Here is a 16,191-nt window from a genome sequence, read left to right on the forward strand (position 1 = left end):
CTAAGGCGTTGGATTGGGCTGGATATATTTCAACCCACCTTAAAATATTGGTACTATCATGAATTTTAGATTCTCAATTCTCAAATATTACTCGTATAATTCAAATTTGATGCATTAGTTAGATAGATTAGTTGAAGATTGTTTAACTAATTATGCAAATATAATAATAAAATAAGAGCATCTACAATGCTGCCCTTCCCGCGGACGCCGAAGAGGCTTCGGGAAGGGCGCGCAGACGTCCAGCATTAGGGCGGAGAGGGGCGGACACGGAGGGCGCGGCCGCCGTGCCGACGTCCACCGCGACATCCGCCATTGCGGCAATGCGCGGACTTCCCATTTTTTGATTTTTTTTTAACAAAATCTATATATACGACTCGTGAACTTCATTTCACTCGCCCACTTGTGTTAACAAGTTTTCTCTCTAAATTTCTATTGTCAAGTATATACGTAATGACTAATGGTGGTGCGAATGAGGGCCGACGAATTAATGAAGAACTGCAGTCGCTATGACATGGGCTACGCAGAGCGAGCGCAAGCGTAAAGAAGCGGTGGTACTCGCCCCATCCGTCGTCGAGCGTAGTACCCGGGACACATCGCTGCACATCATCGGTTGCTTTAGCACTACTTCGCTCGGAGCCGCGTTTTGGGGATAACTTATTCCGACGACGTTTTAGGATGCATTGTCTGCTATTTCTCCGTATCGCAGTGCTTTAGAGCATCGATACAAGTATTTCGTGTTCAGTGGAGGATGCGGTTGGCAAACCCGGTCACACGCCCATAAAGAAGTGGACTGGCCGCAATCGGCATGGCATACGGAGCGCGCGACATGTTCGCACGAGTACCTCCACATTGGCAAGTCGACAACTCGGAGTGTCTGCAGATTTTTGCGAGGGCATTAGAGAGATATTCGGAGAATGGTATCTTTGGAAGCCCAACCCGTGACCGCCATCGCTAATAGATATGCACGGTGGTACGGGTTTCCGATGTTGGGCGCATAGATTGTATGTATTGGGAGTGGAAGAATGCTTCCGACGCTGGAAAGGGATGTACACTACCGGCTTCAAAGGCAAGCATCCCACGATGATCCTTGAAGCCGTAGCGACTACGACGTGGATATGGCATGCGTATTTTGGAATAGCCGGATCGAACAACGACATCAACGTCCTCCGGTCGTCTCCCCTATTCAACGATCGGTAATGGCGTTGGTTCCGATCAGTTTCGTTGCAACGACAACCAGCACAATACGGGCTACTATTTGGCGGATGAGATATACCCAAACCGACCGTCTTTGTGAAGACGATTAGATGCCCATCAAAAGATAAGAAGATCTACTTTGCGGGTTGTCGGGAGGCAGCACGCAAGGACGTGGAGCGGCATTTGGTGTGCGTCGAGTCGATGGGCGGCAGTGTAGGGTCCTTCACGGATGTGGTATATGACAACATCGCGATGTCATGTACGCATGTATTATTATGCACAACATGATTGTCGAAAGTGAAGGTCCGACCGACTCAGTGACCAATGAAGGTGCTATGAATGCGGGTCAAGCCACGGCGTGGCCACCGGAATGTACGTATGAGGATACCCCACGAGAGGCCGATCGGATCCGCGCATTTGCCGACATGCGCCAAACACAAGCCCATATACGACTTCGAACGATATCGTTGAAGAGCTTTGGACGCGGAGTGGTAGACGTTGATATTTTAATTTTCTTTTGCTTGCATTGTAATTTTTTTTTATATAATTATCTATGTTTTTTTTAATGAAGTGTTGTATTTTCCGTCCGTATTCGTGTCGAAAATTTAATTCCGTAACGTAATTGCATATTTGTGAATTTGTGATTTTCTTTATTGTGGGAAGTCCGCGGGAAGTCCTTGGGGATGTCCACATTGTGCAAAGGGAAGTACTTATGACGTGGGGCAGTGAAGTCCTATGACGTTGCAAGAGGTGTTTTGGGAAGTCGTCAGGGGCGTGGACATCCGCAACATTGCATGCTCTATACTAGCCCACGAAAGTTCAATTTAATTTCACATGAATTTTAAGAAATATAATAAAAAATTTATGGAAAATAATAGTAAAAGGTGAATCTTTATTTTATAGTAGTTTATTTCATATTTTATCCATTTTTGCTCTTTCTCTTTACTTTTCTCATCTCCCTTTCTCATACTTTACCCATTTTTTCTCCACCGCTCTCTTATTTTACTAATTTACGTACCGTCCACAAATATGAATATTTTTTTGGACTGGAAGGAGTATATTAGTTTTATAATAATAAAATATAAGCGAAATAAAGTTATTAGAATATGAGGCTGATTATCAAAAATAGTAAAATGACAAATGAGATATTTATTAATAGAGACAAATATAGTAAAATGGAACGATTATTAGTGGACGAAGATAGTTTTTTTTTTCTTCTATATAGATATACACTGTATAATAGAAGTTGGCATAACTTAAATTGGTTTTAATGCGTAATTTGATAAAGTAAGAGAGAAGGAGAAAAAATAGTTGAAATTGTGTAGTGGATGGGGGCCCATAAATGAAAAAGTAAAAAAGGAGAAAAAAGTTACCATAAATGGATATGTGACTATTTGTATGAGACAGATGAAAAAGGAAATGTGGTCAATTTCTATGGGACGGAGGGAGTATATAATATTAATGCAATACATTATTGATTTTTGAAGTTTCGGGAGATTGGCTGAGCAAAGGGGCGAGACAGTACCTCTTATGAAGACGCAGAAAAGGAAGCCAGGGGAAGAAAGTCGACCATCTCTGTCGACGGCCCCCAAAAGAGTTCAAACTTTAAAAACCTAACTCCAAGGAAGGAAAAAGTCCATGAACTGGGTTTTGGAGCTTTTGTCTTCCTTGTTCAGGAGGTGCCCAATGATTTGAAAAGTTTTTGTGGGGTATTTTGTCTAGATTTACGACGTTTAAAGCAATTGGGATGGTTTGAATTCAATTTCCTTTCAACATTATTCTCTTCATCCGTTGCATTTTTCCCGATCCGAATGTACATTATTAGATACTATTGGTACATTATTTACCGTACCAAATCTTAAACGCATTAAAAATAAAATTTAATTCATGTGGTGTTGTATAACCTGGCCCCATGGTTGCTAAACCCGGGGAATGATTCAAACTCTCTGCCCTTTGTGATGGTTCTGCGTGAGTGAGTATTTACAACCTAACCCCATGGATTCTAAACCCAAAGGCATGAATTCAATTTCTTTCAACATTATTCTTTTCAATCTACATTATTCACGATCCGTGCATATTATTGATACTTTTGGTACATTATTCTGTACCCAAATCTTAAACGCATTAAAAAATGAAATTTAATTGTGGGTGGTGCTAAAACCCTAGCCCTTGAGTTGCTAAACCCAAGGGGAATGATTCAAACTCTCTGCCCTTTGTGATGGTTCCGTTTGTGAGTGAGTACTACAACCTAGCCTCATGGATTGCTAAACCCGAAGGGCATGAATTCAACACTCGCCAAACATTAAATACTTACACAAGTACATCATTTAGTATTACACATGTACATTAAAGGTCACTTGGCATACATTCTTTAGTTCTACTTAGCTTAAACATTTATTCTGAAACACGTACATAATTCAAAAATGAATTTTGATGTATGGGTTAGTAATATGCCTACCCATGGATTGCTAAACCTTATGAAAATGGATCTAACCCCCTTCCCAGTCAAGGTTTTGTTAGTGAGTCGGTATATACCCTAGCCCCATGGATTGCTAAACTTTAGGGAATGGATTTAACTTCGTCACACATTAAACCCATTGTAATATACATTATGCAAAGACGGCGTATACATTATACAACAATAATCGTACATTAATACAATCTACATTATACACATAATATAGTACATTATTTGTCAAAATTTACAATGTAACTTATGAAAACAAAACATGAAAATCGTAAATCAATGAACGAATTAATTAAATTACTTTCTTATTGTTGAAAAAACGAAACCAATTGAGTAATACTTCTAGAATTCGGTTTAGGCGAGAAACTACACCACCAGACGTGTTCAACGTAGAAAATCGAGTCGTTATATGAGAAAGAAAGAGAAATTATGAAGAATACGAAATAAAAACAAACTAAAAACCTTCGCCATTGTTGAAGAAATCGAAATCAATGAACGAGTGCTCGAAATTATTGACAAGTTACGATAAAAAATAAAGAGATGAAAGTTTAGGGGGAAAATAAGAACCTGGTTCGTCTGTATGTCTTCCAAAATCAAGTATGGAAATTTTGAGTGAATGAGGGATGTTAACAGAACGATCAAGCATATGATCATACAGTATGTTTTAAACACTAAATTATTAATTAAACCTAAATTCTTAATTAAACAAAATAGTACTACTCCACAAATTAGTCAAATTCTCTATTTACCTATGTTTCCCATCTTTCTCCCCACCATTTTTGGGGAGTTACTCGCTTGGTTTTTCATTATATCGTCTGCCTTAATCCTCTTTAGATTTATTGGAATTTCTATTGATGATTTTGCTAAGACAGTATCGGTTGGAGATGGCCTTATAGGAAATTGGAATTGTTTATGTTATGGAATAAGATTTTCTGTTGTGAAAGAAGGACAAATTGGAGAATGTTTTCTAAGTGTATAAGTAATTTTGGTTGGCTGGTTTAGCTTGGTATGGAGTCTGAAATTCAATTGAAAAGAACATTTTTTTCAAATTCATGTTTCAGTTTTGAAGCATTCGACCTAGAATGGTTTTCATTTCAATTGAATACGCACTTGTATTTTTTTCAGCATTAAATAAACTGGAAATTCAACTCTTTGCCAGTAGAAAATTTAGAAATTTCATATGTTAGCCTTTGATATCTGGTGTGGAGATTGATGCCTAGCCTTCGCCAATAGCTTGAATAGTGAAAGAATCAGTAGAAAAAGTTTATATGAACTAGGGAAATTGTGAAATCTTGTATTTTCTGACTGAGTGTTGATTTGGGGGTTTAGGGTTAGGGGAGGGGATTGGAGGATCATATCAATATTCAATATTACTCTTGGAGCTGTACTTGAAGGTCGAGAAAGACGGCTTTTCTGTCCTCGCCTCTGCTTGATTGTGTGTACATCATAATAGCTCAGATTTCGTTATGGTTGCATCTATAATTTGGATTTAATTGTTTTGAATGATAGCTGAAATACACGTGTTCTTTGTTTATTCATATCACAGAGCAGTTACATTGGAGTGAAAGGTTTATGGAGAATGAGGATGAAGTGAGACAGGATCGAGTGGTTGAAGCACGGGCCAGAAATATAAGCCACAACGTGCGGTGCACTGAATGTGGTAGTCAATCTATTGAAGACTCGCAAGCTGACATTGCCATTCTCCTCCACAAGGTGCCTATTATTTCATTCTTTCTAGGCATGCCATGCTTTTGCTTCTTCTTCTCTAAGATGCTATTGTGAGATGGGAAAGCTGTGATGATCTATCTGGAACTTCATCTCTGATAAAGCCTGTAATTTAAAGTAGGTTGATTTATATGTATATCATTATGTATATAGGGATCGTATGAGGGGTATGTTATTATTTTAGATCTAAACAAATTTGATGAATCTATACTAAAAGAGAAGTTTTCAGTCATTTGTGGATCACTCTGATAAATTTGGAACACATTTATTTGACCAGGTTCAGCTTTTAGGTACTTCTGCTATAAACAGCAAATCCCATTTCTCTACTAGCTTTTGTAATGTGTATACATTTGATTTTGATATCTCTTGCATCTTTGTTTGTGTAAGTTAATACGAGATGAGATTCGGTCTGGTAAAAATGACAAAGAGATCTACAAGAAGCTGGAGGAAGATTTTGGAGAGACAGTGCTTTATACACCAAAATTCGATATACAAACAGCGGCTATATGGCTGGCACCGGTTAGTAGCATGACGCACTCTGAAATTTACGTTCGTCTCCCCAATTACCTCACTAATGTTGTCGATTATGCAAAATCTGAAAACAGCTTACACTTACTGGTGGCGCTGTGTTGATATGGGCATTCAAGAGATACAGGCGAAAGAACAACGTGCATATCATGGCCCTAGACCTCGTCCGAGGAGTCCCATTGACTCCGAAGGAGAAGGAGGCGATGCTTGAGCTTCTGACGCCACCTTCTACTCGATGGTGGGGAAAATGGCTTCCTCGATGATTTGAGAGTGTCAAACTTTTCACCATCTTGCAAACTTGATTTTAGCAAAGTGCAGCTATTTATCTGTTCAAAATAAATAATTGTAATGTGGTGTTGAAACATTGAATATGTATTATTCAGGACAGTTAAATGGGCTTCATAATGTATTTTTGAAGTGGTATGAGTGGTAAATAAATTGACGTAGAGGGGCGTAAAGATTTCCTAAAATAGAAAGTTTGAAAGTTGTAATTTTGACAGAACGGACTAAAATGAAAAGAGTTGCTATTTTTAAAAAACGGAGGGAGTATTGAATATTGATATGATCCTCCAATCCCCTCCCCTAACCCTAAACCCCCAAATCAACACTCAAGTCAGAAAATACAAGATTTCACAATTTCTCTAGTTTATATAAACTTTTTCTACTGACTCTTTCACTATTCGAGCTATTGGCAAAGGCTAGGCATCAATCTCCACACCAGATATCAAAGGCTAACACATGAAATTTATAAATTTTCTACTAGCAAAGAGTTGAATTTCCAATTTATTTTAATACTGAAAAAAACATACAAGTGAGTATTCAATTGAAATGAAAACCATTTTAGGTCGAATGCTTCAAAACTGAAACATGAATTTGAAAAATAAGTTCTTTTCGATTGAATTTCAGATTCACATGTCAAAAAATTATTAGTGGGGCATATCACGTCATACTGCCATATTTTTTCTCTAAGGCTTGAGGAATATTGATTTATGTATGTTGTTTGGGCTTATAGTATGGATTCTGAAATTAAGATTTTGGTTTATAATTTTGTAAATTGATATTCTTTTCAATTGAATAGAGTTTAATTTGAGTGTTGAATTTTATTATTTATTTTATAAAATTATAATTCAGGAGTAATAATTTATTGTTTTATGATATTATTATTCTATTTTGATAAATGAATGTTTTGATCATTATTTATAAATTTTCATTAGTAAATATAAATATTTTTTTAATTAGTTACATGAATTTTTTTAATAATTATATATTTGAAGTGTGGTTGACTTTTTCATTATTTGGAAGTACTTTAATCTATTTTATCAAAGAATTATTGATTTATGAATTCCGTTAATTTTGTTAGTACTCTATTAATTTATTTGTTGATAATCTCAAAGTACATTGTAAAATTTTCAATATAGATTATTTATGTCAAAGGTCAATTATAGTATTTTGTATTTTCAAAAGTCATAAAATTTTTGTCTAAAATGAAGAGGTTGACGTCACATTTGATTTTATTATAATGTTGTTTATTAAGAAGCTTTATATAATGTAGAATATAATTATTAGTTCATTTCATTATTATTTTATCTAGAATTTTTTTATGTTATGTTTAATACTTATATACTCCATAATTTTTTTTTTAACATTGATGATTAGTAGTTACTACTTCTTATTAATAATGTCATAAAACAACAAAAGATTAGGTAAGAATTCTTGAATATTTAAAAGTAATTATAAATCATTTTTATAATTGATTTTTAAAATCTTCAAAGCTTGGGCACATCGATTTTGTATATGAAATCGTTAATCTTAAAAAATACTCATAAGAAAATAATTATTAAAGATAAAAATATACAAAAATTCTACAGAATTTAATATTTAATAGAATAAAAAAGTATATAAGATATATGGATAAAGAAATAAAAATATGAAAGTACACTATTAATCATCAATCTTAAATATTTAATAGAATAAAAAAGTATATAAGATATATGGATAAAGAAATAAAAATATGAAAGTACACTATTAATCATCAATCTTAAAAATGATTAGTAAGAAAGTTGTTACTTACACAAATGCGTTTTATTAATTACTAAAATAGTATTCCCTTCGTCCCATTTAAGATGACACGTTTTAGTTTGTCCCAACTAAAATTGATATATTTTTTTTTTTAACTTTCTCTCTCCAATTGATACACTCAACCACTTTTTCTCACTCCTATTTAAGGGCATCCGCAATGGGGCGGACGATGCGACGTCCGTCAGATCGTCCAATCAATAGTGTCAAGCATCGCGCCCGAGACATCGTCCGCGGACGATGCGCGGAGGATACCCATTGTCCTTCGCATCGTCCGCCACTGTGGACAACGCGGACGATAGGAACGCGTTTCGATTTTTTTTTTAATTTTTTCAAAAAAAATTTCTTATTTAAACACTACTATTCACTACCATTTCACACACTCCAATTTCACATCTCTTCAATTTCTCTTCAATTATTCTCTCTCAACGTCTAAAAAATGAATCCCGGCGACTACGATTTGAGTACATCGGATGGCTGAAGACGAGGCCTTGACTCGAGCCTTGTTCGATGCCGTTAATGAAGCCAAGGCGGAATGCTTGGCACAAATGCAGCGGGAGCAGGCGGCGGCGGAGGCGCGGGTCCCCCGCCCGATACGACGTCGGACATTTGTCCCCCGCGAGCACGACGTAGCGCACGAACGTCTGTTCGCAGATTATTTTGCCGAGAATCCAAGGTGGGCCCCGAATGTTTTTCACCGACGTTTTAGAATGAGCGGAGATCTTTTTCTCCGCATTGTGCACATGTTGGAGGGACGTGATGAGTACTTCCAGTATCGGGAAGACGGGATCGGCAGACCCGGCCACGCCGTTGCAGAAGTGCACGGTTGCGTTTCCGCCAGTTGGCCTACGGCACAACAACGGATATGTTCGACGAGTACCTCCACGTCGGGGAGACAACTGGCCGCGAATGTCTCAAGACTTTTTGTAAGTTAGTTGTGGAGGCTTTTGGCGACACATATTTGCGACGCCCGACTGCTGATGATTGCCAGAGCCTGATGCGGATGCACGAGACGGTGCACGGCTTCCCTGGGATGCTAGGGAGCATCGACTGTATGCACTGGCAGTGGAAGAAGCTGCCCGACGGCCTGGAGAGGCCAATTTACTAGCGGCTACAAGGGTAGCCACTCGACGATGATCCTAGAAGCCGTCGCTGACCACCGCCTCTGGATCTGGCATGCCTACTTTGGTGTAGCCGGGTCGAACAACGACATCAATGTCCTCAACTCATCCACCATATTCGCCGATCAGTGCAGGGGTCGCGGTCTGGCCATTCAGTTCACTGCCAACGACCGCACACATCATATGGGGTACTACTTGGCCGATCACATATACCCAAGGTGGCCTGTTTTTTTGAAGACGATCAGCTGCCCAATTGGTGAGAGGAGAGTCTTGTTTGCGGCAAAGCAGGGAGTCGCGCGGAAGGATGTGGAGCGGGCTTTTGGGGTGCTCCAATCGCGGTGGGCAATCGTGAAAGGTCCGACGCGTTTCTGGTACAAGGAAGTCATCGCCGACGTCATGTATGCGTGCATCATCATGCATAACATGATAGTCGAACAAGAACGTGGACATGTCACCGATTGGGTGGATGATGATGATTACCGACTGGTTTCGGTGCGGTTCTATGCGGCAGCGACAGGCCTCAATGCGCAACCAACAAGACCATACTCAGCTCATGACCGACATGATTGAAGAAGTTTGGAACCGCAACCGCCGCCGTTGAGAAATTGTAGTTTTTTTATTTCGTATTGTAATGTTTGAATTTTAATGAAATTAAGTTATTTTTCCAAATTTTGAAGTATTTAAATATTCAAATAATAGATAAAATGCTTAGGGCGTCGCTTAGGGCGGGCTATAGTCCGCCCCACTGCAGGTGGAATAGGAGGAGGATAAAATGCTGACGTGGCGGTGTATAGGGCGTCGCTTAGGGCGTCCCATTATGGATGCCCTAAACAAAGAGTTCGTTCCACATTGGAGGAAAATAAGTACTACTACTAATTCATCTAACAATTCATGCGTCTTGTTAGAGGTTTTTTTTTTCCTTCTAACACCTTCACGGTGGAGGGTTGAGTAGGTCCCTCATCCCATATATATCATCAAAACGAAGAGGATACAATATTACAAGATATATCATCAAAACGAAGAGGATACAATATTACAAGAGAATCATCAAATATATTCATCTATCAATTCATGGGTCTTATTTTAAATATGGGCCATTGTGACGTAATTTTTCAATAATTCTTATAATATTAAAATTGAAGTTTTATATTGAAAAAATAATTTTAACAAATAAAAATAGGAATTTAAAAAAAAAAGTTAAGTTTCAACACTGCCGAGAGTGTTGCAGTGAATCCCTTATTCGCTGTTGAACCGTTAAGAACCATTTGAACCGGCCGGTCGGATCAGTCCGACCGCGAACCGGAAACCGGTTTTTTATTTTTATTTTTCCAAAATTTTTAAAATTGTTGTTGAGAGGGGTTGAACTCGTGACCTCCACTCTAATTAGTAGAAGTTAAACCACTCCACCACAAGGCCATCTTGGGAAAATATAAACACTAAATATTCTTATACTAAATCATTAAACTTTTGATAATGGAAATACTAGTAGCCTCAAGGATGATTTTTGTGATATTAGTTGCCTTAATCTTGATGCTGGAAATGAAAGTGATTGATATGATAAGTATTTTGTTCTGAGTTAGTAGTTTGGTATTTTGATAAACTCATATATTTTGTTAAAGATTTGTGTATTTTGCAAGACTTATGTAGCTATTGGTCTCATGTATTTTGGTTTTTGAACTCTCAAGTATTAGTGACAAAGTGACAAGCATGGCATGGCAGTGTGTGGAAAAATCTTGATTGCACTCCCCAAATATTTCATTTTTTATAGTTTTATAAGGCTATTTTTTTATTTTTATTCACATATGTTATTATATGTATTTAATAATATATAATATATGTGTTTATTATATATTCCGGTTCAACCAATGGTTCGACCAGTGAACCGGTTGAACCAGTGAACCGGTAATGACCCCGGTTCGCCAGCCGATACGATTTTTAAAACATTGTCTAATAGTGTATTGGATTTGGATTCCCCGCCGTGATTGATAGCACAGCAGGGGGCTGCTGTTTCTCCCATTGTTAAATAATAATGTTAAAATATTCATATTTGTTATTATAAATAAATTTGACGTGTGTGTGCATAATAGCACAGCCCTGTGCATAGCAGGGGATCCAGCCCCTAGTGTATTTGGGGGTGGTGACATCATTTTGTCTCCCAAAAACCCTGACTCAAGCCCCCAAAAACCCTTACCACAACATCTCCCGCCAACGACCGTACGATTCTTGAATTCTCTGAGAAATACATACAGATTCGTATAGAAATTACACGTGAGATGCACCACAGTTATGCAGAAGGTGCTGCGCCGAAGCCCCTCTTTTTTATCCGCTAACACTCCTCTCTCCTCCGCCGCCAAACAACTCAACCTCATGTCTCCTTTCACCGCCGCTCTCCGCTGCCCTCACAACTTCTCTTCCGCCGCCGCCGCCCCTTGGAAAACAACGCCGCATAGGGCATCGATAACTACGTGCTCTGCCAACTCGAATATGCAGAGAACCTCCGTGGCTGGGAATCCGGATTTGCTCACAATACCTGGAGTCGGGCCCAGGAATCTGCGGAAGCTCGTGGACAAGGGCTTTGACGGCGTCGCACAGCTTAAACAGCTCTATAAAGATAAGGTATCGAAAATTTTCACCGATTATTACTGTCTTGTTTAATTGCTATTTTTTCCTGAGATTCATTTGTTTTCAGTACTGTAATTTGCTTATGAATGTTCCAAATTTTGTTTCTCCAAAATTAGTGAGTTAACTGGAGATAAAGTAAAGTAGACAAATGAATAAAGTAGGAGAAAAAAGAGAGAATAAGTAAGGTTAGATGTCTTGTTTTTGGCCTTTATACAACTCAAGCAACTTGGGACGGAGGGAGTATGTTTTTGGTTAAAATTTAATTTCGTAAATAAATGGCTTAAGCAAACAAAATTTGTTGGCTTCGTGCTTGAACATGTGCAACTGTGGTGCAGTTTTCTGGGAAATCCAGTGAGAAAATGGTGGAGTTCCTGCGGAGTTCGGTGGGTATCATACACAAGAACCATGCTGAAAGTATAACAACGTTTATCAAGGAAAGTGTGGATGAAGAGCTGAAGGATGGTGGTGTGAGGCCAGCTCAAAAGAAGCGGATCACTCTCTGTGTCGAAGGAAATATTAGTGTCGGGAAGACTACCTTCTTGCAGAGAATAGCTAATGAAACACTCGAGCTTAGGGATATTGTGGAGGTTGTTCCTGAGCCAATTGACAAGTGGCAGAATATTGGTGCGGACCACTTCAACATATTGGATGCTTTTTATGCTGAGCCGGAGAGATATGCCTATACGTTCCAGAACTATGTGTTTGTCACGCGAGTTATGCAGGAGAGGGAGTCATCAGGCAGTGTTAAGCCCCTCAGGCTCATGGAAAGGAGTGTTTTCACTGATAGAATGGTAAGATTTCACTCTGTTTTATTCGTATATGCAGATTATAAAGTATGAGACGAGTGTGGATGGTCTTTTTTTACTAGCTTTTTAGCTTGAAGCATTCCTACCACAGTGGTTTAGCATCACAAGCTTATCAGAAAAGTGTCATGTATTATGCTTTTTAGCTTATTAGTTATGCATTTTGCTGTTCATGTTGTTTGTGATTTTTTCATGTGTCGGAATTGTTAATGCAATAAAGGATGTATCTGCTATCTACTGTCCTCTAAACGTATAAAAAAATAATGAGAGAAGGGTCGTGCTAATTTATTAGTAATACGATGCATAATTTCTTGTTTGCTGATGTACATGTCTCAACTCTCGTCATGCAAAGGTCTTTGTGAGAGCTGTTCATGAGGCCAAGTGGATGAATGAGATGGAGATCAGTATCTACGACTCGTGGTTTGATCCTGTTGTTTCAAGTTTGCCCGGTCTTATTCCTGATGGCTTTATCTACCTTAGAGCAAGTCCCGGTACTTGCCATAAGCGTATGATGATGCGCAAGAGAGCAGAGGAAGGCGGAGTCTCCCTTAAATATCTGCAAGACCTGCACGAAAAGCACGAAAGCTGGCTTTTCCCTCTCCAAACTGGAAATCATGGAGTATTGTCAGTAAGCAATGTACCTGATGACATTGATTGGTCCGTACATCCAAAGATAAAGGATCAGGTGTTCTATCTGGATGGTGGCCATATGCACCCGAGCATCCAAAAGGTATTGCGCTTCATCCTGTTGTGATTGTTTCAACATCTCTAATCTTTCAACTTACCTTACTTTTGCAATTAACAGATCCCTGCTTTGGTTCTCGACTGTGAACCGGATATTGATTTCAGCAAAGACATCGAGGCAAAGCGAGAGTATGTTTATCTTTCCCTTTCCCTCTTCTCTGCTCTGGATTTGTTACTGATCATTGCTTCTGGTTGAATGTTGCAAATATAGATTAAGTGCACAACTCTGAAAAAATGTTTCATTTACATTCACTGGCTGCATTGTTATATTCATTTCAATTAATGGCGAAAATCTATACCATCTCATTTTGTTGCGTAAAATTGTTACTGGTGAAGGTATGCTAGTCAAGTTGCTGAGTTCTTCGAATATGTGAAGACGAAGAAAGAAGTTTCTGCTTCTAACGATGGGGAAGATGCAGCAAAGGGCAGCCAGCATCAGTTATTGATGCCCCATAACGGAAATTTGTGGATGCCGGGTACACAGCCCTTCCCCGAATCTGCCCTCAAGTCGCTTGGTCTTACAAGGTCCATGTCAATTATGCCTCAGTAGTAGTGTAAGTAAATTCTCTCTATTGAAAATTGTTCATTTCTTCATCTTGTAAAGAGACGCTTGTGGCAGAGCTCTTTGTAGGGTTGTAGATTTGGTAGATAGTGTTAATTGTTATTTCTGCTCTGGAAAAAACATTTTTGCTGTCATTTTTCAAGTTGGTCAGCAGAATCTGAATGCAGCAATCTTCTTCTCTATAAAACATGAACTTGACATCAAGAATTGCAAATTCGGCGTCATTGGAAAAAAAATCAAGAGAATTCTCTGGGGTTTGGACTTTGCACGTGTGTGGTCTTTTAATCAAAAGGCCCACAACCAAATTTAGCAAATACAATTTGAGTTTACTAAAATGCCCTCTGATGATGGAGGGTATTTTAGTCTAAAAAAGGTTCTAAATAGTTGGATAGGATTTCGAATACGTGAAGGGCAAATTCCAAAAACTTCTCATAATATGCAAACTAAAATCTTTAGAACATTTTTGTATTTTACTCTAGCATAGAATGTTAATTTTAACATTCGATTAGTAGCGGTAAAGGGGCAAGGCCATATCCTGGATGTCACGAGTTCGATCTCTGAGAGGCGCAACCTGAGATTAATTTTCCCTGTGGACCTGGCAAGTTAACTAGCATTACCCAGCTCTAGGCCGGCAACTAGCCATAACTTGCCATTACCCAGCTCTGGAAGTTGGCCGACAACTAGCCATAACTCGAATTCAACAGGAGGTAGATGGGGAACCATTGACAATCCTTTTAAAAAAAAAAAAAAAAACATCGATTAGGACTTCATATCTAGAAAATGAAGTTATGTGAAATTAGCATGTGGAACAATGTTTACAAACAATATTCTGGGCCGGGTATATGGCCCAAATCAAGTGGACTGATTTTAGCGAGTAAATTGGAGCTAAGAATAAAATCCCCAAGCCCATTTTTAATTTCTTGGACCAGGTGTTGACTCGTTTAATTCCACCTTAGTCTTTGTGCTGTACACGTTGTGAGACAATTAAAATAAAATTGCATGAGTAATTCAAATATTATTCCTAACAAATTCTGGAAGTTGGAACATTTTATCGGCTTCCAACAGTATATTTGTGTATGCTTCACAGATTTAAAATAATTTCTATAGCTTACATGCGGTTGAACCTTTTTTATTAGACGATATGACTATTTGGGTTCATATTGCAATGTGCATATTACTATATTAGGTAGTACGTAACTCGTAGGATAACAATGAAGGAACAGACAGCGGAAGCGTTGCAGTCGTGGGATTATCATAATTTAACAATTATTAATTGAGCAAATAAATCATATAATAATCAGATCTATTTAGCATATTATTTAGACAAAATCTATTCGCGTAATTCTCATATGTATCATGCTCATAACTTGAATTAATCATGCTTTAAGATTATTGAAACCTAAAACATGCTTTTCTACGGAGCAGAAATAATACCTAATTAATTCTCCATAGAATTGAAGATGGCTAGCAGCTTCTCCACGTGACGCTTTGAATACTAGACCACGAATCTTCTCTCTGGTTCCCGAACTGTACTCCGATATCAGTGTGGGCTGATCTCACCGGAATACTAGGACTTAAATAAAGAAGACAAAAATTCTACTCCTATGAGGAGATGAAAATTTCGAACCCTACTCTATATGGGGGGACGAAATTTTGGCTATATAAAATTATGATTTTTGTCTCATTTATTCTCCTATTTATATAAAGTTCCTTTTGGGCCTAGACAGGGATCTATGGAAGGTTTTGGATATGGCTCATCCAATTTACTTTTTACTAATTAAATTGAACCCACAATTTAATATAAGCTTTAATTGGAATATTACGAGCAATCACTACAGAAGTAATATTGAACTCTCCCCATTCAAATCCGAAATTATAAGTAATCCAGGTTTCCATTTTAACTTTCATTTCCCGCGCTTAAGATAAAAATGTCCATTAATTAATTAATGTCTGCTATGGACTTAATTAATTAATTTCTTGTTAATTCCAAGAGTGGACTTTGCATGAAACGCTTATTTATTATTCATAGAGTAATCAAACTCCAACTAGCTAGGTTCCGAATAATAAAACCTTGTTTCGCGCTCCTCTTGAGGACATTATCAAACGAGACTCACCTCGCGCACGATTCAACATAATAGCAATCCTAACACCGCTAGATATTAATCACCACTACCCAATATATCAAGATTATTGGGTTACGAAAAACCCGCACCGTTTGATAAGTCAAAGTAATGCATAATCAATACCGTATGCTCAATGCTAACCTACATTGATTAAGAAACAAATATTTATCAAGACCTCGCCTTTCAGTAGATAGCCCAAGGACAATTCTTGCTTTTAGATCCGTTC

At 38.1% G+C, this 16,191-nt stretch overlaps 3 protein-coding genes across 3 annotated transcripts; all 3 read left to right on the top strand.

Annotated features, from left to right (window-relative positions):
• The first annotated feature begins 805 nt into the window (after window positions 1-805).
• LOC125205252 (cytochrome c-type biogenesis CcmH-like mitochondrial protein) lies at window positions 806-6,195 on the top strand. Its single transcript, XM_048104082.1, has 4 exons — window positions 806-917; window positions 5,208-5,374; window positions 5,774-5,905; window positions 5,992-6,195. The coding sequence occupies exons 1-4, from the start codon at window positions 806-808 to the stop codon at window positions 6,175-6,177; spliced, it is 597 nt and encodes a 198-aa protein (XP_047960039.1). The 3' UTR covers window positions 6,178-6,195.
• A 2,268-nt stretch (window positions 6,196-8,463) lies between these two features.
• Window positions 8,464-9,681, top strand: LOC125205253. Its single transcript, XM_048104083.1, has 3 exons — window positions 8,464-8,632; window positions 8,764-9,042; window positions 9,185-9,681. Exons 1-3 carry the CDS (start codon window positions 8,464-8,466, stop codon window positions 9,679-9,681), a joined length of 945 nt encoding a protein of 314 aa, XP_047960040.1.
• Window positions 9,682-11,257: 1,576 nt separating this feature from the next.
• On the top strand, window positions 11,258-14,012 carry LOC125203782. The gene is made up of 5 exons (XM_048102224.1): window positions 11,258-11,727; window positions 12,069-12,524; window positions 12,889-13,266; window positions 13,342-13,409; window positions 13,617-14,012. Exons 1-5 carry the CDS (start codon window positions 11,398-11,400, stop codon window positions 13,828-13,830), a joined length of 1,446 nt encoding a protein of 481 aa, XP_047958181.1. The 5' UTR covers window positions 11,258-11,397; the 3' UTR covers window positions 13,831-14,012.
• The last annotated feature ends 2,179 nt before the right edge of the window (window positions 14,013-16,191 follow it).

The sequence above is a fragment of the Salvia hispanica genome, chromosome 2 (genome assembly GCF_023119035.1).
Source record: "Salvia hispanica cultivar TCC Black 2014 chromosome 2, UniMelb_Shisp_WGS_1.0, whole genome shotgun sequence".
NCBI classification, from domain to species: Eukaryota; Viridiplantae; Streptophyta; class Magnoliopsida; order Lamiales; family Lamiaceae; genus Salvia; species Salvia hispanica.